Source organism: Physeter macrocephalus, chromosome 9 (genome assembly GCF_002837175.3).
Source record: "Physeter macrocephalus isolate SW-GA chromosome 9, ASM283717v5, whole genome shotgun sequence".
Taxonomy (NCBI): Eukaryota; Metazoa; Chordata; class Mammalia; order Artiodactyla; family Physeteridae; genus Physeter; species Physeter macrocephalus.
Genome location: NC_041222.1, coordinates 77,635,278 through 77,657,974, shown reverse-complemented (window position 1 = coordinate 77,657,974; position 22,697 = coordinate 77,635,278). Strand labels below are relative to the sequence as shown.

The following is a 22,697-nucleotide window of genomic DNA, read 5'->3' as shown; positions in this document are numbered from 1 at the left end:
TCAACAAAGGAAAAGAATTAAACAAAAATAATTACTTATCAATAGTTTCAAATGCTATCACATCTCCCCTTAAAATATCAGTATCTGAAATCTTTTTTTATGATAAAGAGAAAAAAAATCTTTCTATGTCTAAAATGCACAACACTTCCTCAGGCTGAGGTACTTAGTACTAAGTGGAAGAAAACGTTTATATTCTAAATTACTCTTCATAACTTTGTTTTCCTTAGCTCCCTCTTATCCAAAGACTGAGATTAACTTCTGTGTTATAATTTATAAGAGACCTGAGGGACGAGGCTATCTCTTCTATTTTCTTTGTGAATACTCACCACATCCAAAATAAAGTACATCTGTACGTAACGGATATTCAATGAATGGTACTGACAGAAGGAACACACATTAACATGAAGGGCCTTTCTTGGAGAAAACTGGATTATTTTAGCCAATATATTTATAAACATCAACAGCATATTACTTTAAAAAACTATTTTTACCTATAAATGTTGACAAAAAAATTCATATCACACAATCATTTAAATACTTCACAGTGAATAAGGTGGTCAATGAGCTTCACGAATTCTTGTATTACAAAATCTTACCTCTTCAAAAACGGCAGCTTTATTTACTTTTTCCCTTGCAATGTCACAGATTTTCAAGATACCCAGAGCAAAAGCTTTCATGGCAGGATCTTCTATAAAGTCTGGATTATGAATGTAAAGGCACGTAAATACTGTCTGTGCCAAGGAATGGCCTTCTAACCATGTTATCTATAAAGAAATAAAAGAATACACATGTTTAAGGTGATACACAGAGTCTGAAAAGTCTGATCCAACAGTCAAAGGACAGAGTGCCACAGGCCCAAATAAATACGATTAATCACAAGATTTAAAAGATGATTAAAAGGAAGGTCAGAAAAGACAAAATACAGTTAGAATTCACTTTCATTATCTAAAGTCTTTCAAGAATTAAAAACATGATTACCTTAAAGTAATAGATATGGGAAGCATTCTTTTATATAATTCAGTTTGCGAGTATTAGGAGATTAATGAAATTACAGGGCCTCCTTACATCACATCCAAAAGCTATCAGTTCTACAATGTAGTCAATAAAAACCCATGAAATTAAGGAATTCACAACTTTATAGCTAACCTGGTTCTTAGCCACTCATTCAACTCTTCTTCCCAACTATTACTAACCCAGTCAAGTGCATCACACCTCACCTAGATTACTACAAGAAACTATGCAACTGTTTCCCTGCCTCCCACCTCTACTTCAGTACCCCCACTCAGAGGGATCTTTCTAAAACACAAAAATAATCAGGCAACACTATCTTATTGAGTGACTACCATGAGCCAAGTACCATGTGCTCGAAGCTAGAAGAACAGCAGCCAAAACTGAATAATCATGATATCTAAGTACTATGCTAGGTATTTTCACATATCTTATCTCATTTTTTCCTAACACTTTGAGGAAGGCGGTATTTTTCTCATCTTACATATAAAGAAATAGAGAGTGTAAATAATTTGCCCAAGCTTATTCAGTTATAATTTACACTAAGTCCAAGAATTCTGCAATAGAGCAAAAAAAAAATGCTACATTACAAAATGAGAAAAGCACATGAAAACTGCTCTAAATAAGATGTGTATTTTGTGTTACTAGTGTGCAGAAGACTTTCCAGACTGAAAACCATCTGCCTGTTAAAGTTCAAACTTAGATACAGCCCCAAGTCTCTCAGAATTGTTCCTCAACTTAGACAAAAATCCTCCTCCTTGCCTCCTTTTATCCTATTCCACTAGGACAGTAAATGGCTAAAGAGTAATAAAAACATCTCTGAGAGAAACAGACAGCTTTGGAGGAAGAAGAGTCAGGACCAGGATTCTGGTTATGCCCCTTCTTAGCAAAGTAACCCTAGGCAAATAGATAAGAGTGATACCAGATAGCTCGCAGAGCTGATGTTAAGACCTAAGTGAGGGACTTCCCTGGTGGCACAGAGGTTAAGAATCCGCCTGCCAATGCAGGGGACACGGGTTCAAGCCCTGGTCCGGGAAGATCCCACATGCTGCAGAGCAACTAAGCCCGTGCGTCACAACTACTGAGCCTGCCCTCTACAGCCTGCGAGCCACAACTACTGAGCATGCATGCCACAACTACTGACGCCCACACGCCTAGAGCCCATGCTCCGCAACAAGAGAAGCGACTGCAATGAAAAGACCATGCACTGCAATGAAGAGTAGCCCCCGCTCGCTGTAACTAGAGAAAGCCCGCGTGCAGTAACGAAGACCCAATGCAGCCAAAAATAAATAAATTAAATTTTATTTTTTAAAAAAAAGACCTAAGTGAAAAATACACACAAAAAATACATAACAGAAGTACTTCATACACACTGGCAATCAATGAATATTTTACTGGATGCACAAATGAAGAAATTTTATATTATTTCTAAGGACAATGATTTAATATCAAGTTTAAAAAAGAAAGGGACAGTCAGAAAGAAGGGGGCAGAAAAAAGGGCTGTACAAATGAGAATTTTCCCACAATTAAACCACATGATCCAGGGAAGACAACCTATTCAGCATATATGTATATATAATTCACTAAAAAATTTTCTTCATAGTAGAAAATGGCCAGTTTACTTCAATATACCTTAGATTAGGAAAAAAACTTATCCAAAGCCAATCCAAAATTCTCTTTGGTTCAATTTCATGATTAATGGAACCTCCCAATTTCAGATTTGTTTCCCTGGGTAGCTTGAGAATAAAAAGGGTACTTTGGGGGCTTCCCTGGTGGCGCAGTGGTTGCGCGTCCGCCTGCCGATGCAGGGGAACCAGGTTCGCGCCCCAGTCTGGGAGGATCCCACATGCCGCGGAGCGGCTGGGCCTGTGAGCCATGGCCGCTGAGCCTGTGCGTCCGGAGCCTGTGCTCCGCGACGGGAGAGGCCACAACAGAGGGAGGCCCGCATACCACAAAAAAAAAAAAAAAGGGTACTTTGGATAATGCCTATATATTATTATCTTCCTTGGAAAGAAAACATCCTTCCAGAAAATGAGAACCTAAAACCATCCAGATGAAAAGATAAAATGCTGTTTCCTACAGCGTAACTTGGCCTGCTAATCTTATGTACATCTTACTAGGCCAAGCATTACATATATTTCATATTCACTGTTGATGTATATACTTTCAAACTGAAATTCAAGTCACAGTTTTTAAATTAACCAACATGTTATCTTAACTCTTACCAAACAGCAAAAACATGTATCCATTATCCCTATCAATTCAGGCAAGGTGAGGTCTTTAATTTTAATGGTGCCATCCTAAAAAGAAAGGGAAATATGACACATAAGTTTTTAAAATATGTATGGCTACTGTGTACAGTAAATATTTTAAAATATCAATTCTAAGGAAACTATCTCATCATCTGATAAAACTAAGGTGCCAAATTAACTATGTATTCTTAAAAATAATGTATCTTAATGGGTCTTCAATATGAAAAAATCAAAGCCTCTCGAATTTGAAACAGAATAAAGGCCTTTATAAAAAAATAGAGTCAAACCAACAAGCATTTTAAAAGCACAGTTCAAGTTAGTTTTAAACATTAATAAGTATGAAGCATTTTAATGAACTGAAACTACTCACAAAGAAAATAACTACTTACAAAGAAAAAAATGTTTTAAACATTTCCCTTAAACTAATTAACTATACTACTCATAATTTTTTTTAACACTATCCACTTACTTAGCAAATCTTTCTTCACAAAATATGCAAAAATTAAACTCTCAGGGAACTATGAATGAACTTCTAAATCAATTCTCATTGAGTTAAACATCTAGTTCACTACCACAAGCATTTTACTTAATATATTAATACATAAAATTTAATCCCTAAGCCAATTACCACGGTATGTGAAAACATACTCAAATGCTTTCAAAAATTAACTTAAAAAGTGCACACAGACACAAATTTAGAGCAAGCTTTTAATGGAGACCTTAAACAATTAACATTTCAATGGAAAGACAAAGATAACCAACGCTTGTTTACATACCTGAGAGGCATTTAAGAAAATTACACTTTAACATACTAAGTTTGATTTCCGTTATTAATCAAAATGTTTTAACATATGAATAACAAACAACAAAAGAAAACACAAAAGGCACAATGGTGACTACCTTGATAGCTTGTTCAAAATTGAGAACTTTTCGATTAACTTGGTTTCCAATCATGCCAGCATCCATCTTGGGATCCATCATTTCAATGGCAGACATAGCTTCAAAAAGACCAAATCTGAAAATAAAAAAATTGACTCTACAAATTGTTTATGAACTAATAAGCTTACCCAGATTCCCACAATGGTACAAAAATTATTACAGTACTTTAAATAACTACCCTATTTTATGTATTTGGTCTTCCCAACTTGCTATCACTTCTACTTCAATTAGATAATCTTCCTTTAACATAAAAATTCTACCATTTACTTGTCACTCAAATTATTTTACATGTACTATGAGGCAAGAAAAGAATTAAAACCAAAGTTGTTTTAGTTCTTCCTTCAAAAAGTTAGAAGTTTTTGAAAAAAAAGAGATCAACTGATCTACAATGGATTTCATTTTACCTTCTTTAAATAATTTTTTCTAACTATTTAACACTTAGAAAGTTATGTTTGGAATAATCATTATCAAATGTAACTTTTATATTTTTTTCATTTTCTTTACATCTTCAAAGTCTAAAAATCTGGCACGTTACCATCTATAATGCCCAAAGTTTGGGCAATTACATAAGAAAAAAATAAAATCCAGAAATTTTGATGGTCTGGTGTTTGTGGCTTATTAGCCATAGAAGCAGATAGTTGTGAGGTAGTGTGGACTGATTAGTTAGTATATCTTTGAGATATGAGAAAAGAAAAGCCTAAAAGAAAGTGACTGTCCATCAAGCTACTGACTTCCTATTTTGCTTAGTCTAAGCCATTAGATTACCGGGAAAATAAAGACACCTACCTTGTTACATTAAATCATTTCTCTCAGAAAAGCAGCAGCAAGACATCAAGAAAAATAAACAAATCGGACCTAATCAAACTTAGAAGCTTTTGCACAGCAAAAGAAACCATAAACAAAATGAAAAGACAACCTACAGAATGGGAGAAAATATTTGTAAATGATGCAACCAACAAGGGCTTAATTTCCAAAATACATAAACAGCTCATACAACTCAACAACAACAACAAAAAATAACCCAATTGAAAAATGGGCAGAAGACCTACATAGACGTTTCTCCAAAGAAGAAATACAAATGGCCAGCAGGCATGTGAAAAGATGCTCAACATCTCTAATTATTAAAGAAATGCAAATCAAAACTACAATGAGGTACCACCTCACACTTCTCAGAATGGCCATCATTAAAAACTCTACAAATAACAAATGCTAGAGACGATGTGGAGAGAACGGAACCCTCCTGCACTGTTGGTGGGAATGTAAGTTGGTACAGCCACTATGGAAAAGAGTACGGAGGTTCCTGAGAAAACTAAAAATAGAATTACCACATGATCCAGCAATCCCATTCCTGGGCATATACAGACAAAACTTTAATTCAAAAAGATACATGTACCCCTATGTTCACAGCAGCACTATTACACAACAGCAAAGACATGGAAATAGCCTAAAAGTCCACTAACAGATGAATGGATAAAGAAGGTGTGGTACGTAAATAAAATGGAATACTACTCATCCATAAAAAAGAATGAAATAATGCCATCTGCAGCAACATGGATGGACCTAGACATTACCATAATAAGTGAAGTCAGACAGAAAAAGACAAAAACCGTACGATATCACTTATATATGGAATCTAAAATATGACACAAATGAACCTATCTACAAAACAGAAACAGACTCATGGACATAGAGAACACACTTGTGGTTGTCAAGGGGGAGGGGGTTGGGGGAAGGATGCAGTGGGAGGTTGGGGTTAGCAGATGTAAACTATTGTATAGAGAATGGATAAACAACAAGGTCCTACTGTATAGCACAGAGAACTATAGTTGATGTCCTATGATGAACCATAATGGAAAAGGATACATAAAAAAAATAAACATACGTATAACAATCATTTTGCTGTACAGCAGAAATTAACACAACATTGTAAATCAACTATAATTCAATTAAAAAAAAAAAAAGAAGAGATTTAGGAGACACGCCCTGAAATCCATCAAACCTCTTAATGCTTCAATTTAAGATACTCTGACAATATGAGCATACTGAAGAAAACTCTCATCTATAAATCTGATACAATGTTGCGAATCAAAACCCAAATGGTGTTTTTCAATGAGCTTGTCAAGCCGAAAGAGAAAATATGCAAAAATGGAAAAGAACCTTTTCAATAAAACAACAGGGATTCACCAAATATCAAAGATACTATAAACCTGTAATAATTAAAAGCATTCTAGCATACAGAGATGAAGAAAAAACAATCCAAAGCCATGTTTTTGTAGGAAGTACATATGATAAAGGTGGAATTTCAAATTAGTGGAAAAACAGTGTATTAGTCGATAACTACTATAAAGACAAATGGCTAACCATCCTGAAAAAGTGAAATCTTTGATTTACGCAATTTAATAAAACAAACCCCAGGCAGATCTAAGTTCTAAACCTAAAATAAGCAAACAAACAAAAACTCTTTTAATAATTTACAAAGCTACAAAGAAAAAAGTTGATAACTCCAACTGTGTAAAATATTAAAAATTTATATGCAACAATAAACCAGTCAGTTAAAACACTAACAATTATCTAGGGGAAATATTTTTAATATAGGTAATTTTGAAAAAGTTAATATCCAGAATATATAACTAACTCATACAAACAGGAAAAGGCAAATAATCCAAAGAAAAGTAGGCAAAGGACACAAATGGATAATTAACAGAAGAGAAAATATAAAATATTAATAAAAAAGTAAAAAGCTATTCAAGGGCTTCCCTGGTGGCGCAGTGGTTGAGAGTCCGCCTGCCAGTGCAGGGGACATGGGTTCGTGTCCTGGTCCAGGAAGATCCCACATGCCGCGCAACGGCTAGGCCCGTGAGCCATGGCCGCTAAGCATGCGTGTCCGGAGCCTGTGCTCCGCAACGGCAGAGGCCACAACAGTGAGAGGGCTGCATAACGCAAAAAAAAAAAAAAAAAAAGCTATTCAAATTCTAATGTAATCAAGTAATGCAAAACAAAATGATGCTGGTTTTCTTTTTTAATTTGTACTCTCATATGCTGTTGGTGTTAGTGTAAATTGATAAAGACTTGTGAGGGAAAAAATTTGGCTGAATCCATTAAAATCCAGTCATTTGATTTCTAGGCTTCTATCCTAAAAATCATTTGCACATGTATATGTATAAAGAGGCTTGTATAAATAAATGTTTTCAATTTTCCCATGCTACCAAAAAATGTTGCAATCTGAATGTCCATCAATAGGGATACCATAGAACAAATTATGGTACAGTCATTTTATAAAATAAAAAGCAGCAGTTAAAATGAACAAGGTTGGGCTTCCCTGGTGGCGCAGTGGTTGGGGGTCCGCCTGCCGATGTAGGGGACGTGGGTTCGTGCCCCGGTCCGGGAGGATCCCACATGCCGCAGAGCGGCTGGGCCCGTGGGCCACGGCCGCTGGGCCTGCGCGTCCGGAGCCTTTGCTCTGCAGCAGGAGAGGCCGCAGCAGTGAGAGGCCCGCGTACCGCAAAAAAAAAAAAAAAAAAAAAAAAGAACAAGGTGGAGTTAACATGGAAAGATCTCCAAGATATACTGAAAGTGGGGGGTGGGGAATTTGCAGAATACAGACAGTCAACCCTCGCTATCCACAGGGGGTTAGCTCCAGGAGCCTCCACAGATGCTCAAGTCCCTTACATAAAAAATGGCATAGCTGAACACTGTACTATATATCCCCATTTACAGTTAACTAGTTTTATAGATTTCATTCACATATATAAGTATATATATTTTTTATAGGTCCAGGACATGTAACAATCTGATGACTTATAACAATGACTATCTCCAAGCAAAGAACAGAGATTGTGTTGGAGAGATGGTGCCATGAGAAGTTCTGCTTCATCTCTAATGTTTAAATTTGTTAAAAACAAAGTATCCATTTATTACTTATATGAAAACAACTAAAGAAAAGTTGTTAATGGCACAATTAAAACCCTAGATCAATGAAGTCTACCATATGACCCAGCAATCCCACTACTGGGCATATACCCTGAGAAAACCATTCAAAAGGACACATGTACCCTAATGTTCATTGCAGCACTATTTACAATAGCCAGGATGTAGAAACAACCTAAATGTCCAACAACAGATGAATGGATAAAGAAGATGTGGTACATATATACAATGGAATATTACTCAGTCATAAAAAGGAACGAAATTGGGTCATTTGTAGAGATGTGGATGGACCTAGAGTCTGTCATACGGAGTGAAGTGAGCCAGAAAGAGAAAAACAAATATCGTATATTAATGCATATATGTGGAATCTAGAAAAATGGTACAGATGAACCTATTTGCAAGGCAGGAACAGAGACACAGATGTACAGAACGGACACGTGCACACAGGCAGCAGGGAAGAGAAGGGTGGGACAAATTGGGAGATTAGGATTGACATATATACACTACCATGCATAAAACAGCTAGCAGGAACATGCTATAAAGCACAGGAAGCTCAGCTCAGTGCTCTGTGATGACCTAGACAGGTGGGGTGGGGGGTGGGAGGGAGGCTCAAGAGGGAGGAGATATAAGTATACATATAGCTGATTCACTTCATTGTACAGCAGAAACTAACACAACAATGTAAAGCAGTTATACTCCAATAAAAAAAATTTTTTTTAAATAAGGTATTTGCTTTATTAGTAAAATTGCTACAGAAACCAGAGTAGCAGTAAGTTAGCTATTCCATGCATTCAACAAATACTGAGTGCCTGCTTATGTGCTAGGCACTGTTCTAGGCACTTGAAATACATGAGTGAGCAAAACAAATTTGCCTGTCTCATGGGGCTTACATTCTAGTGGAAGGAAACAAACAATAAAGATAAGTAAATGACATAGAAGGCTAGAAGACCGTACATGCTAGGGGGAAAAGAAATGACAGTTAAAGAAGACATGGATTAAAAGGATACAAATTTAATAGATGGCCAGGGTAGGCTGCTGGCAATCATGATCCCTGGGCTCAGTGTCTAAAACCTTGGGGAAATGAAGAGGGCTATGTCCCTCTAGCGCCCCTCTCTCCAATGTTATTCCATAGTCAGGAGCCACATTCTTTCCTGCATTAGCTTACGGTTTGATTTCATTATATCCTTCCTATCACTGCCTGTGACATCAAAATGATGACCTACAGTGGTTCTCAAAGTGTGGTCCCTAGATCAGCAGCATCAATCTCACCTGAGAACTTGAGAAATGCAACTTCTGTGATCCTACACTAGACCTACTAAATAAGGAACTCTGGGGGTGGGTTCCAGAAATCTGTCTTTTAAAACCCTTCTGATGATTCTGATGTCACTAAAGTCTGAGAAGAACTAAATTTCAAGTTTCTACTTCCCCTAACAAATGTCCAACCTTGTCTACTTACTAATATAAAATTTCATACTCCCAACCTTTAAAATTGAGTCTGGCCACAGCAGTATGGGAACTGAGGCTATCTATGGGAGTATAAATATAATCAAGAATTTCCTTTCATTTACCTTTCTAGGGATTCTCAATCTACTTTCATCTGGGCATTTAATCACCTACCTCTGGTCATCAACCAGCGTATCACATATGACATGCAACCAGTACCTTTTCTCAAGAAATTCCACATCCTGTACACCTACCCTCAAGGAATGACCATAAGTCACAGTTTCACTAGGTACAACCACTTCCTATCACGACTAAGGTCAGCTGCCCCAAAACAGCTGACCGAGGTTAAAAATATATAATTAGTGTTATTCTTACAGCTTTGAAATGTAAAATTACTCAGACTTCAAGGAATACTATTGCACAGGAGACAAAATAGATGGAAATAGTACACTACACTATTTCAAAGGACACAAATACTTACAGCTTATCATGAAGCAGTTCTCCCAACTTTAATTCTAAAAGAAACAAAGAGAAAAATCTTTTGAATAATACCATATTTATATTTAACTGTTAATTCTAAGAAAAAAATTAAACAAAATATTAGCACCTGAAAAATGTGCTTGCAGTTCTTTAAACTTCATTTTCTAAGAAATGGTCATATTATTTCTACTCAATTACTAATATAATGTCTTCTACACAGTGAATATTTAAACACTAACTATAAATTGAACTTCTGAGAATTAACAAGTGACCCATCACAGGCTACAATAATACAACCAGAATTATCAGCCTCATTTTAAAAAAACCACTAATACGTTTCTCCCTAAGTAAACTTTTTCACAGAACTGTATGCTATTTCTCAAGTTGTTTTTGAACTACTTGGCATCATAATCTAATCTCTTTTTGTCCCAGGAACAGTGTCGAAACTATTTTTTTATTACATTTTATTTAAATAATGTAGAAAACACCTGCATAAACAGCTGATCAAGAGTGTTAATCCTCCATAAAGCAGTTCTCAACCTTGGCTGCATATCAGTATCAATTGGGGAGCTTTTGAAAACCCCAATGTCCAATCAGCACCCCAAACCAATCAAATTCTAGGAGTGGGACTCATAGAGTGGTTTTAAAGTACTCCAGATGATTTCAATGTGCAAGTAAAGGGAGGACCACTACTGTATCATGTTTAAGTAGCTTAAATGTTGATGGTCAACTCCTGTGGAAGACATAAAGAAGCAGTTCTCAGAATATTACTAATCTCCCTAGCTAATAAGTTAAATGACATTCATTTTTTAAAGTTCCATGTACCAAAACAGATAAATCAATGAGAAGCATTTATCAAAATACTGTAATGAAGCATAATAGAACATACAGTGGTTCTCAAAGATGGTTTGAGAACCCAGGAGCCTGTGATGTTAAAGTCATTTTGTTATAATACTAAAACTAAAATGCTAAAATAATACTAATACATTTTGTAAATAATACTAAACTTTTTTTCATTGTGTTGACATTTACAATGATGATGCAAAAGCAATGGTGTAAAGAGGAAAAGGGCAAAACTCTGTAGCTTCAGCACAAATCAAGACAGTGGCCCCAAGATAAACAGTGTATTCTTCACTTCCATGCACTTTCACTTAAGAAATCCTTGATGGAACAGTAAAAATTATTACTCTCAGGGCCAGGACCAGAGTGCAAGTGAGGCATGTAGGGTACAAAATTTAAGGAGGCACTTTCAAGTAGTGCCTTCTTAAATTTTGCACCCTAACTGCCTCACTCACTTCATCCTAGGGCTGGTCCTGATATACCTAATTAAATTTCAATCTTTGAATACATCTTTTTAATATTCTATTTGACAAATGGGAAGTATACATAAACACTTCCTCTGCTTACCAAAGTAAGAGACTGTCTCAAGGAAAAGCTCTTGCACAACTATCATGGAACACCACTTTTACTTGAAAGAACAGTGACAAATTAGTTATTCAGACTTGACAATATAGCATTTTCTTGAAGATAAATGAGTTTGTCGCTTTAGGAAAATAACTGACAAGGTTTATTGCCAGTGATAAAATTTGAGCTTTCAAGAAAAAATGAGAATTTTGGAAAACATGTATCTGCCACTGTGAACTTGACAGTGTCCCAATACTTAAAACGGCCTTCCTGAGGATACTGTGGCAATATTAACAAATGTGCTTTTTAATACTGTATAATGAAGTGTGCCAACACTTGGAAAATGTGCTTAACTCACTAAACCAATATTTTGCAAATACCAATGCATGTTACAAAATTAGGCATGGATAAAAGATCCATTCAACGTTCTAGACAGACCAATATACTTTATGTAACACAGCATGAAAGGTCCACTGATATGCTTTCAGATTCCACACTGCAAACTTAATCTTTAAGAAACTACCACCTGCCAAGTTTTGGTATAGTATCAAAGAATATCCACAATTACCTGAAAAGGTTCCGCCATCTTTTAACTACATATTTGGTGAGGCCTGATAATACTTCCTATACTTCTACCAAAACGACATGTGGCAACAGACTGAACACAGAAGCAGATAGGGAATTCAGGTGCCCTCTATTATGCCAACATCAAAGAGATTTTCAAAAGTATAAAACAATGCCACTCTTCAAAGTTGTTCTTTGTTTTGGAAAATACATTTTTCATTTTAAAAACATTATGCTGACATGCAATGGGTTTATTATCATTTTCAAATGAACAAGTATTTTTAAAATTTCTGTTTTAAATTCTAATACCGTAAACATCAATATACATATAATACACATAAACAATACTTTTTAAAAGCATAAGAGGGTATTTTTAAGAGTATAATGGGGTTCTGATACCAAAAAATTGAGAACTGCTGTAATAATTTACCATATACTTAGGGTAGATTTGGGTACCAAATAGCTTCACTGAACACTCCACAGACCTAGAAGCAAGTCGATCACTCTGGGCCCTGATTTTATCATCTGTAAAATGAAGATGTACTAGATGATTCTGTTAAATTTCCTTAGGACATCCTCCCTTTTGCCTTGGAAATGCACAATGAACTATAACTTGTAGCTGGAGTTTGGGTTTGCAGCAGTGCTAAGCACCTGAAGCATACGATCATTCTCCTGAAGAAAAGTAATCTAACGGGATGAGAAAAACATGTAACTATTTGACAACGCAAATACATTTTACCCCCTTATAAATGAGAAGATAATTTGAAAACTGGTATTACAGATCTTTGAATATATTTCTACAGATAACATTGTAAATCATGGTTAAGTTCACTGCTTAGGGTCGCTATGAAGACCCTACTGAATCTATGATATAGCTGGAATCCAATAACGTTGTACAGTGATAATTAAACAGATGAATTAAAGTTTACCCCTGGGAAAAGGTGGCCAACTGAACACATGCAACAACCTTTAACTACCTCCTGAAATCTCATTTAAACAATTAAAGGAAAAAATATTTTTTTTTAAAGAAAGCTATGAACCTAAAGGAAGAGGAAAAACTGGTGCAGAAATAATACAACAAAATTAGGGAAACTTGGAAACAGAAAAACAAGTCGTTTCCTAGCAAACCCAAGAAAAATAAAACCAGCAGTGGAGAAAGCCGAAACCACCCCGATTTACCACTTACCTCTGAAAGTGAGAATATAAAGATGGGCTAAAATATAGAGAACTGAGCCATCAGACTGCCCAGAGCCCTGCCCTAATTTACAGAACAAGATAACTACCCCTCCCTCACCCTGGATAATAGTGAAGGCCTTCTTTGAAAAGGGCAAACCAAAAAATCTCCAGCGACAGAAGGTTATTTGAAGGGTACGGTTCAGTACTGGAAAGAGGGGGCATTAAGTGAATATGTGAAAATTCCAGACCTCTTCCCCCACTTAACTGTTAAATCACAGGCAGACAGTCAAATCTTCAACCTCAAGCAGGAGATTAGATAAATTTTCTCTACAGAATATAATCTTTCCAAGAGGAAGGAGCTAAATAACTGACACCAGAGGTTCTCCAACTGACACCAGAGGTTCTCCAACACAAAAGCCAAGTCAGATCACCTGATACTGGCGTTCATAGCAGAGGAGTCCTGCTCAAAAATTCGGAGCTTCCAGCTGGCTTTTTGGCAGCCCCCGCCCCACCCCGACTTCGACAGGCAACAAAGGATTCTTAGATATCTGAAGTAATCCCCTAACACGAAAGATAGAAACCAAAGAAAACAAATTAAAAAAGGCAAGTTGGAGGAAAGATACTATGTTGGGAAACAAAATTTCAAAAGAACTATTATTATTCTTAGAAAAAATAGTGCAACCCTGAAACAAAAACACTCTAATTAAAAAAAGAAACATTCAGAGGGAAAAAATCTTAGAAATTAAAAACTTTACAGCAGAAAAGAAAAATTAAATTGAGAGTCTTAGTCCACTCAGGCAGCTATAACCAAAATACCATAAATTGGGTGCCCTATGAATAACAAACTTTTATTTCTCACAGTTCTGGAGGCTAGAAAGTCTGAGATCAAAGTACCACCAGATTCAGTGTCTGGAGAGGGCCCACTTCCTAGACAGCCATCTTTTCACTATAACCTCACATGGCAAAGGGACTAGGGAGGCTCTGTGGGGGTTTCTTTCATAGGAACACCAATCCCAATCATGTGGGCTCCACTATGATGACCTAAGCACCTCCCAAAGGCCCCACCTCTTAATACCATCATTAGGTTTCAATATATGATTTGGGGGGACACAAACATTCAGACCATAGTGTTGAGGAAAAATACAAAGAGATGGAAAAGGGCAAGAAAGCATAAGAAAAAAACAGATAATCAGCCTAGACGTTTCAATATCCAAAAAGTAAACACTGCATAATGTGAATAGAGAAAAAAACAAAGAGGAAATAGAGTAATTCAAGAAAGTTCCCCACAGAATATGTGAAACAGAAAAGACCAAACGGAAGCAAAAACCTATCAGAGTTGAATAGCATATTCCACATATAATAGAAGAAAGACTCAAGATAAATGAACCCATCCATGTTTGTCACTCAGTGGTACATGGAGTGCAGTGTTGAGAAGGTGTGTGAAGGATCTACAGTTGTCCCGTGAACAACATGGGTTTGAACTGCGTGGGTCCATTTATACACGGATTTTTTTCAATAAATATACAAAAATATATGTGTAGAACATCCTGTGCAAGACTTGTGTTGAAGTGGAGAGCCTATCCTTACAAAGACATAGAAATTACAGAGGGAAGGAAGAATGAAATGGGGTCATCGGCGTCTTCCCGCAGCTCCGTAAATCTGTTGACAATTGCCAAACTCAGAAAGCCACGTGAAAAGAGAGAGAGTCAGAGTAAGGAAGATCAGAGATATCTTTGACTGCCATTTCTGTCATTCATGATTAATAGTGGAATTTAAATATCCAACTGAAAAATATCCAACTGAAAAATTAATGTGTGAAATTCTGGGTGAAAAACAAGTTTTAAAAAAGAATGCTGTGGGACTTCCCTGGTGGTGCAGTGGTTAAGAATCTGCCTGCCAATGCAGGGCACACAGGTTTGAGCCCTGGTCTGGGAAGATCCCACATGCCGCGGAGCAACTAAGCCCAAACACCACAACTACTGAGCCTGCACTCTCGAGCCCTCGAGCCACAACTACTGAGCCCGTGTGCCACAACTACTGAAACCTGCGAGCCTAGAGCCTGTGCTTCGCAACAAAAGAAGCCACCGCAATGAGAAGCCCGCGCACCGCAATGAAGAGTAGCCCCCATTCGCCCCAACTAGAGAAAGCCCATGTGCAGCAACGAAGACCAAACAGCCAAAAATAAATAAATTAATTTTTTTTTAAAAAAGAATGCTGTAGTTGTAATGGTAATGATCATGGTGGTGCTCATGTATGGAAAAACTATACACAGAAGCAAGTTAAATCATTGATATTTTAGGTATATACTTAATTAAGAAAGTGTTTAGTTTTTGTAAAAGTTTGGATTTAAACTAAAAATTCATTTGGATTTAAAATAAAACTATTTTTAAGAAAAAAAGAAAAAAGAAAATTCCCCAGAACTGAAAGATCAAAGTAAAAGGGCTCCAGAGTCATCAAGAAAGCAAACCATTGTGAAAGTTCTGGACATGGGGAACAAAGAGAAGATACTAAAAGGTTACATATGAAAGCTCAGTAATCAGAATGTCATCAGACACTTGAGCAATGCGCTCAGAATTCTCAAACATACCCTGATGTATTATCAATAAAGTGGGAGGATACAATAAAGACATTTTCAGACACCCAGAGTCTCAAAAAACTGTATCTCCCATGCGTTTTACTCAGGAAGATAATAAAGATGTCTAATCAAAACAAGGGAGAAAAGTAAGAAACCCCAGGCTGATGATGAAGGAAGATCTTAGGATCACACCAGGTACAAAAGGCAAAAGTCCAGATCTGAGCAAAGTAAGAGACTTGAGAAGAAATTTCTTTATGGAGATTAAAAACAATAGGATGTCTGATGTGCCTGAATGTCTTAAGAAGATTTAGACAGCTGATGAAGGGTGTACGGTAGAATTAATGACAAGTACATGGTTTCTGAGTAAATTTTTTTGCATAAAACAGAAATGTGTAGGAAGGGAAAAGCAACAACAGTTTTACTCTTTGGCTCAGCTATGAATAATATTTGCATAGCTCTAACTATGTGGGGGTAAGTCCACAGATAATGCCCAAATGGGAGTGGGGGAATCAAGAAACAGCAATAAAAGCCTGCTATCTAGAATCATGATTACTAAAATAACCAACTAACAGGGGGAAAATGGTGACTTCTGAGGACACCTTTTCTATTGACCAAAGCTCCTAACATAGAGCAGGAAAAACAATACAAGATTAAGGGGGAAATCTGGTAAGAAGAGCCTTCAAAATGCAACAAAGGTCCTATTCCCTTCCTACTGCATGTGCTATTTAATGCTAGTCGTTAGAGGTCTTATGACATCCATGTGTTCCTTTCCTAAAAAAATCCAAGGTCAAAGAGGTTAAATGATAGCTGAACATTCTTAAAAGTAATCTAAATGGAGTGAACTAAGCAGCATTACTGATATTTTGGGCAGAAAACTTATTTTTTGCGGGGGTCATCCCATGCATCAGATGATTAGCTGCATCCTCAATGTGCACCCACTAGACACCGGTAGCAAACCCCCACCCCCGAACGTGACAGCCAAACACGTCTCAAGACATTGGCAAATGTCCCTTGAGGGGCAAAATCACCCCTGGTGGAGAACAAGAACGATCCACAATTACCAGTGCTGCTCACCCCATCCATGCCCCACCACTAAAAATATTCTTGATAGTACGGAACAAGGAAAACATAATTTTCATTTCCAAAACCAAAATCACTTAAAAAAATGTTTTACAGGTTGCCCTGATCTTTCACCAGGACAATTTTTGTCCATCTTTTTCCTCTTAGAATGGTAACAAACAGCAAATGCATAGAACAATGATTCTCAAACTGGGGTTCATGAATTGAGGGGGTGGAGTGAAAGTCCATTAAAATTTTATCAAGAATCTATACTTCTTCTATAATAATTGTTAAATGCTATGCAATCAGTTCAATGATAACCTTTTTAAAAGATTACAGAAACATATTCCAGACCAAATGGATGATAACATTATAATCAAGTATTGCTACAGTGTCAGGGCCCAAGCTTGTGTTCATAATTATGCTGGTTCCTGGCAATCACCCACAATGAAAGCATTTCATGTAATACAGGTTCTCATACTTCTGAAGTACAAGATCCAGATATTCTCTGTTTTGAAGAAACATGACCTTAGAATATTCATTTATTCTTAAAAACAAATATATCGTTCTGGGTGAGAGAAGACAACAGGAAAGAAGAGATATAAGAGGCTTAAGCATCCTGGATTTTAAATGACGGAAGAGAAAACAACAAAAGTTTTCTGAAAGTACTAGGCAAGACCTAAAGGAACTGGATGGCTCATGGGGGTCCTAAACAGTGATACCTGTTATAAAGATTGACTAAGGAAGAATGAACTAAGCCATCAAAGAGAGAAGAAAATAGGATGAGAGGATGGGCCCATATCCTCCTAAATTAGAGTTTAAAAAGAAGGAAAGTAATTATAGCTGACCTTGGATTACCTCTGGGCTCTAGACACCTAATGGTGTCAACATCCTAGGAGAGGTTGTTGGCTATGCAGAGCAAGTGTGGAAGAAGGGAATCTAGCAGGCAGAAGCGCAGCAGCAGTGTATCTTTTATGATCATTTATGTTTAAGTCAAGTGTCTAAGTTGTAACTTTGTAATTCAGAAAGTACCTAAATATAGACAAACAAATGGAATATAGACAAACAAATGGAATATAAAGAGCAGAGGCTTTACAGGTAATAAAATGAGATGGACTGAATTAGGCAAGGGTCCCAGAGAAGGGAAGCTCAGAGGTGTAATCTAGGCGAATGATATGTTACGTATCAGGTAAAATAAAAGGGATGGCACTACACATTCAAAATAATTTGGAAAAGAAAAAAAAAAAAAGCCTCAATGTCAGCTATAGGAAATGTGGCAGGAATGTGTGCCATGTGACCAATAAGAAATAAACGATGAAAGTTAGAATTTGATCCAGAAGATTTTGAGGAGCCACTAAAAGAATAAGTAGAAATGTGCATGAAAAACGCTGTCATCAGTATGCAGATTATTTTATAGTACTCTCCTCCCCCGAAATCACCAAAGTCTATCCAAATGCCATCACACTGTTACCAAAGAGAAACCACCGCGACAGTTAAGAAAAAGATGTAATGGTATGTGTATTAAATTTAGTTTTCAGAAAGGTGTTAGAAGTCTAACCTATAATCAAGGCTATGAATCTGATTATTTCAGGAGGGGAAAACAAATTATTAATACCATAGGCTCAAGAATGCTAACAGCCTTCAGTCCTAAAATCATACATAAAGATTAATTCTATATCAATTTTTTAGTTTCAAGAAGTATATCTCACATTTGAGCCACTTGAGACAGTACAAGGGTTAATTATGGAGGAGTATTTAATAGGATAGTCTGATGCTGGCAACAAAATGATATGCCACCCTCTCTCAATCAACACTGAAGCAGGTATTAAACCATATTTTCTACTCAAGGTTCCTTCCCCAAAGAAGCAGAATTATTCGCTGTTCATCAATCATAAAGGTCTCTGGGCTTCCCTGGTGGTGCAGTGGTTAAGAATCTGCCTGCCAATGCAGGGAACATGGGTTCGAGCCCTGGTCCAGGAAGATCCCACATGCCGTGGAGCAGCTAAGCCTGTGCGCCACAACTACTGAGCCTGCACTTTAGAGCCCATGAGCCACAATGACTGAGCCTGTGTGCCACAAATACTGAAGCCCGGGCGCCTAGAGCCTCTGCTCTGCAACAAGAGAAGCCACTGCAACGAGAAGCCCGCACACCGCCACAAAGTGTAGCCCCCACTCGCCACAACGAGAGAAAGCCCACATGCTGCAACAGAGACCCAACACAGCCAAAAATAAATACATAAATAAATAAATTTATATTTAAAAAAACATAAAAGTCTCACTGAACTTTGGCTCTAACGGTTCATCTCAGTTTAGAGTAATTCCCTAACATTCACTTAAAAGAAACTTGACCACTCCTTTATGGCCCAACTCAAGCCATATATACTTCATAAAACCTTTATAGGTCACTGAAAATCAATTCAAGATTATAGGTGTGATCCACTTAATCCACCCAACGCTCAGTCTAATGTTCTTTCCACTATCTCACCTAGGCATACTTCAACTGGACATGTATTTCAAAACAGTCGAAGGGTAAGCACATGAGTTATCGCTTTGCTTATACTCAGCTGGCTCCCTTTCCACCTGCAGCTGCTCCAAGTCTTTACTCCTCTCAAGAACACTATTCTAAACACACGTCACCATCACTAAAAGCTTAACCCTCTGTTCACCAAGAAAAAAGAAGCCATCAAGGTGTGAATCCCTCCACCATTCCTCCCCGCCCACTTAGAAATATACCTGTATCTTCATCATCTTAACCTTCATTCTCCTGTCTCAGTAACTCCCTACTCTTTTCTGAGGTTAATTTCTCTACAATGTTCTTGACCCCATCCTCTCTTAAAAGTTCAAGCTGTCACTCTATCATTTGTTCCTTTCTCTTACCTTCATTCTCTCCCTCTCTAAGGCTCTCTCCTCTCAAGCAACAAACATGCTTATTTCTCCAATCATTTATGCCCAATTATCTGCTGAACTTACTATGTGCCAGGCACCGTTCTGTGTGCTAGGGTTATCGACAGGATTTCTGCACTCACAAAGCTTATATTTCAGTGGGTGAGGCTAACAATAAAAGATAATTGAAAATGATGGTTTCTCACAGTAGATAAGTGCTATGAAGAAAATAAAGCAGGGTGATTCAACTGAGGTGGAGCTGGATAGAAGAGAATGAGGGGATAAATCTGCTTAGATTGGCTGTTGAGACCTCAATGGGACGGTAACATTTTTTTTAATATTTATTTATTTATTTGGCTGCACCGGGTCTTAGTTGCGGCATGCGGGATCTAGTTCCCTCACTAGGGATGGAACCTGGGCCCCCTGCATTGGGAGCACAGAGTCTTAACCGCTGGACCACCAGAGAAGTCCCTGGGACAGTAACATTTAAGTGGTCAGGAAGGAGCCAGCTATGTAAAGACCTGGGGACACAACCTTAGTGTGTTTAATCAGATAAGGATCTCATGACTGAACATAATGAGTCTAGTGAAGCAGTGGTACAAAAAAAGTCTGAGGCAGACACTATATCACATAGGCCACAGGGAAGAAGTTTGAATTTTATTCTACATGCAACAGGAAGCCACTGGAAAATATTAAGCAGGGAATGACATGATCCGATTATTTTCAAACCTCAAATATACAATAATACTCCCGTCTTTAGGGCGACAGAATTCGTATTTCCAGTTTGAAATTATTGCTATGTGTTCTGTTATTTAAAAGTTAGAAAATTTTAACCCAAGAAACTGCCTGAACATCTGTATTTAATGCTATATCCTATATAAACTGGCTTTAAATTAAAGTTAAAATCAGAGGATAGAGAATGAATAAGTGTGGTCAACAAACTCGATAAACCACACATGTTGATTTTTTTTCCATTTATTGAGATAGTTTATAAATCACAACCCACATTTTTATTGCACCCTTTCCCAAATTTTGAACTTCTAATTCAAAAATTCAAACTCACCTCGACAAGCTTCTTCAAAATCTTGGGTTATGTCCACCCAGTTTGTATTGCTTTTTTCCATCTTTTCTGGTATACTGAGCTCCCATCCTGAATCATCATCGTCTACAGAAGCTTTCATAACCATTATTCCTGTAAAATTAATATTGGTGTAAAAGAGAGAATGTAGCTTTCAGGGCAAGAGTATTTGCAAACCATGTGCGTTTCAGCATTGGATGAAAGTCTTACTAAGCTCTTTAAGCAGAGCTCTTCTGAGTTTGAGGACCGCACTGTAAAAACCTATCTTACTGCAATTAAATCCCACGTCAATTAACACTGCTGCTGCTTTGCCTATTTAGGAAGAAAAAATTCACAAACCATCCCACCACTGGCCCAAAGAGAACCAACTCCAGAGCTTCCTACTTTCAACACTGGCCACAAATAACCAAGGCACTCTTCAGGGTCCCCTCTCGAAGCCCAAGACCCCAGCAACTACTCAAGTCAAGGTGGTCCTTCACCTGTCCGGAGCTCGCCGGGCCAACCTCTCCCAGCCCGGCCGGACCCCCACACAGCCTGTCCGGGGGGCATGGCGTGAGGGAGCGCACCGCCGGGCCCCAGCCGCCGGGCCCAGGGCGGGGGCGCACCTGAGGAGGGGACCGCCCCACCCGGGTCAGCCCGGCCCGGCCCCAGCCCCACGGGCACGGAGACAAGGACAGGGCTGTCGTCGCGCGGGAGAAGTGCCATGCCCGGTGCCAGGTCGTCGCCCCGATAACACCGAGTAAGGCCAGGGCGCCGGCGGGCAGCGGGCACGGGGAACCCCGCATTTCGTACCTGAAGCGCGGCGGGAGGGCAGGGGCCGCAGGGTGACCTGGCGTCCCCAGGGTCCGCCACGCGCGCGGGGTGCTGCGGCTCTCTGACACGGGAGGGAAGAAGTCTCAATGGCTCCGCACGGCTGTCCCTACCTACTTCTCCCGTGTCCACTCGCGCCGCCACGCACCGTCCAGATCGCGGAAATAACGTCGCCGCCTGGGCCGCCGCCGCCAACCCCTCCCCTCTCAGCCCAGCCCGACCGGCCGCGTGCGCGCATGCGTACGCCTGGTGCGCGCCACCCCGCCTCCTCTCCCTCACGCCTTGGGACTTCGCGCTCCCCGGCCACACCCCCTTCCTCGCTACCGAGAGCCTTCGGCCGAGGCGGCTATCTTCTCTTCTCGCGGGATTAGAGCCAATCGCGAGACCGGAAGCTACCTTCCTTCTCCAGCCTACGGCCTTGTCCTGGGTAGTGGGTGGGTGCCGGTAAGGGGCGGAGCCTGAAGAGCCCGCCCCGCTTCGCGCCGCGCGGTTCCCTGGGAAATTCTTAGAAAGGTGCCGGGGAGGAGGGAGGAAACGGTGGAAGTACGCGCAGGCCTTAGATGTTGGGGCCTTGAATGAAGAGCCCAGCTGCGAGAGCTCCATCGAGCTGGTGCTGCCGCCTGACACCGGTTTTATGTTTCCTAGAGAGCCTGGGGATTTCATGCGGAAAAATGGAAACAAAATATAAGCAGAATCAAGCTAGTTATTTTCTTTTAGACCCTTTACATGGTTTAGATTTTTCCTGAAATTAATAAAATGATCAGTTTTAAAGTGGGGTTACATAAGTAGACTAGTATGGGTAGGAAGCGAAAGGCATGCTTATCACTACATAGCCATTAAGATGGCCAGAATTTAAAAGACGGTATCAAATGTTGACAACATGGAGCAGCTGGACCTCTCATATGTTCCTGATGGGAATCCAAAATGGTCCAACCACTTTGGTAAACAGTTTGTCTTTTACTATAAAATTAATCATGCATTTACATGATCCAGCAATTACACTCCTAGGTATTTACTTAGGAATGAAATTGTGCACACACAAAAGCTTTTTTTTTTCTTGGTGAATCCACGTTAATTTCTTTTTTAAGTGAATTTGACT

The 22,697-nt window shown here is 38.6% G+C and overlaps 1 protein-coding gene across 2 annotated transcripts in view; it reads right to left on the bottom strand.

Moving 5' to 3' along the window:
- The window catches only part of NAA35 (N-alpha-acetyltransferase 35, NatC auxiliary subunit), a 109,586-nt gene extending 87,711 nt beyond the window's left edge, over positions 1-21,875 (bottom strand). The window contains exons 1-6 of one of the 2 annotated variants that reach the window (XM_028494103.2): positions 21,712-21,875; positions 20,774-20,902; positions 10,051-10,084; positions 4,161-4,275; positions 3,234-3,308; positions 597-764 (exon numbers count right to left, since the gene is read on the bottom strand). In XM_028494103.2, coding sequence (XP_028349904.1) covers positions 597-764; positions 3,234-3,308; positions 4,161-4,275; positions 10,051-10,084; positions 20,774-20,897 — 516 coding nt within the window. In that variant the 5' untranslated portion in view covers positions 20,898-20,902; positions 21,712-21,875. Of the gene's footprint in view, positions 1-596; positions 765-3,233; positions 3,309-4,160; positions 4,276-10,050; positions 10,085-20,773; positions 20,903-21,580 lie in introns of both variants that reach the window. The other variant, XM_024132917.3, reaches the window with a different exon arrangement.
- Between the last annotated feature and the right edge of the window lie 822 nt (positions 21,876-22,697).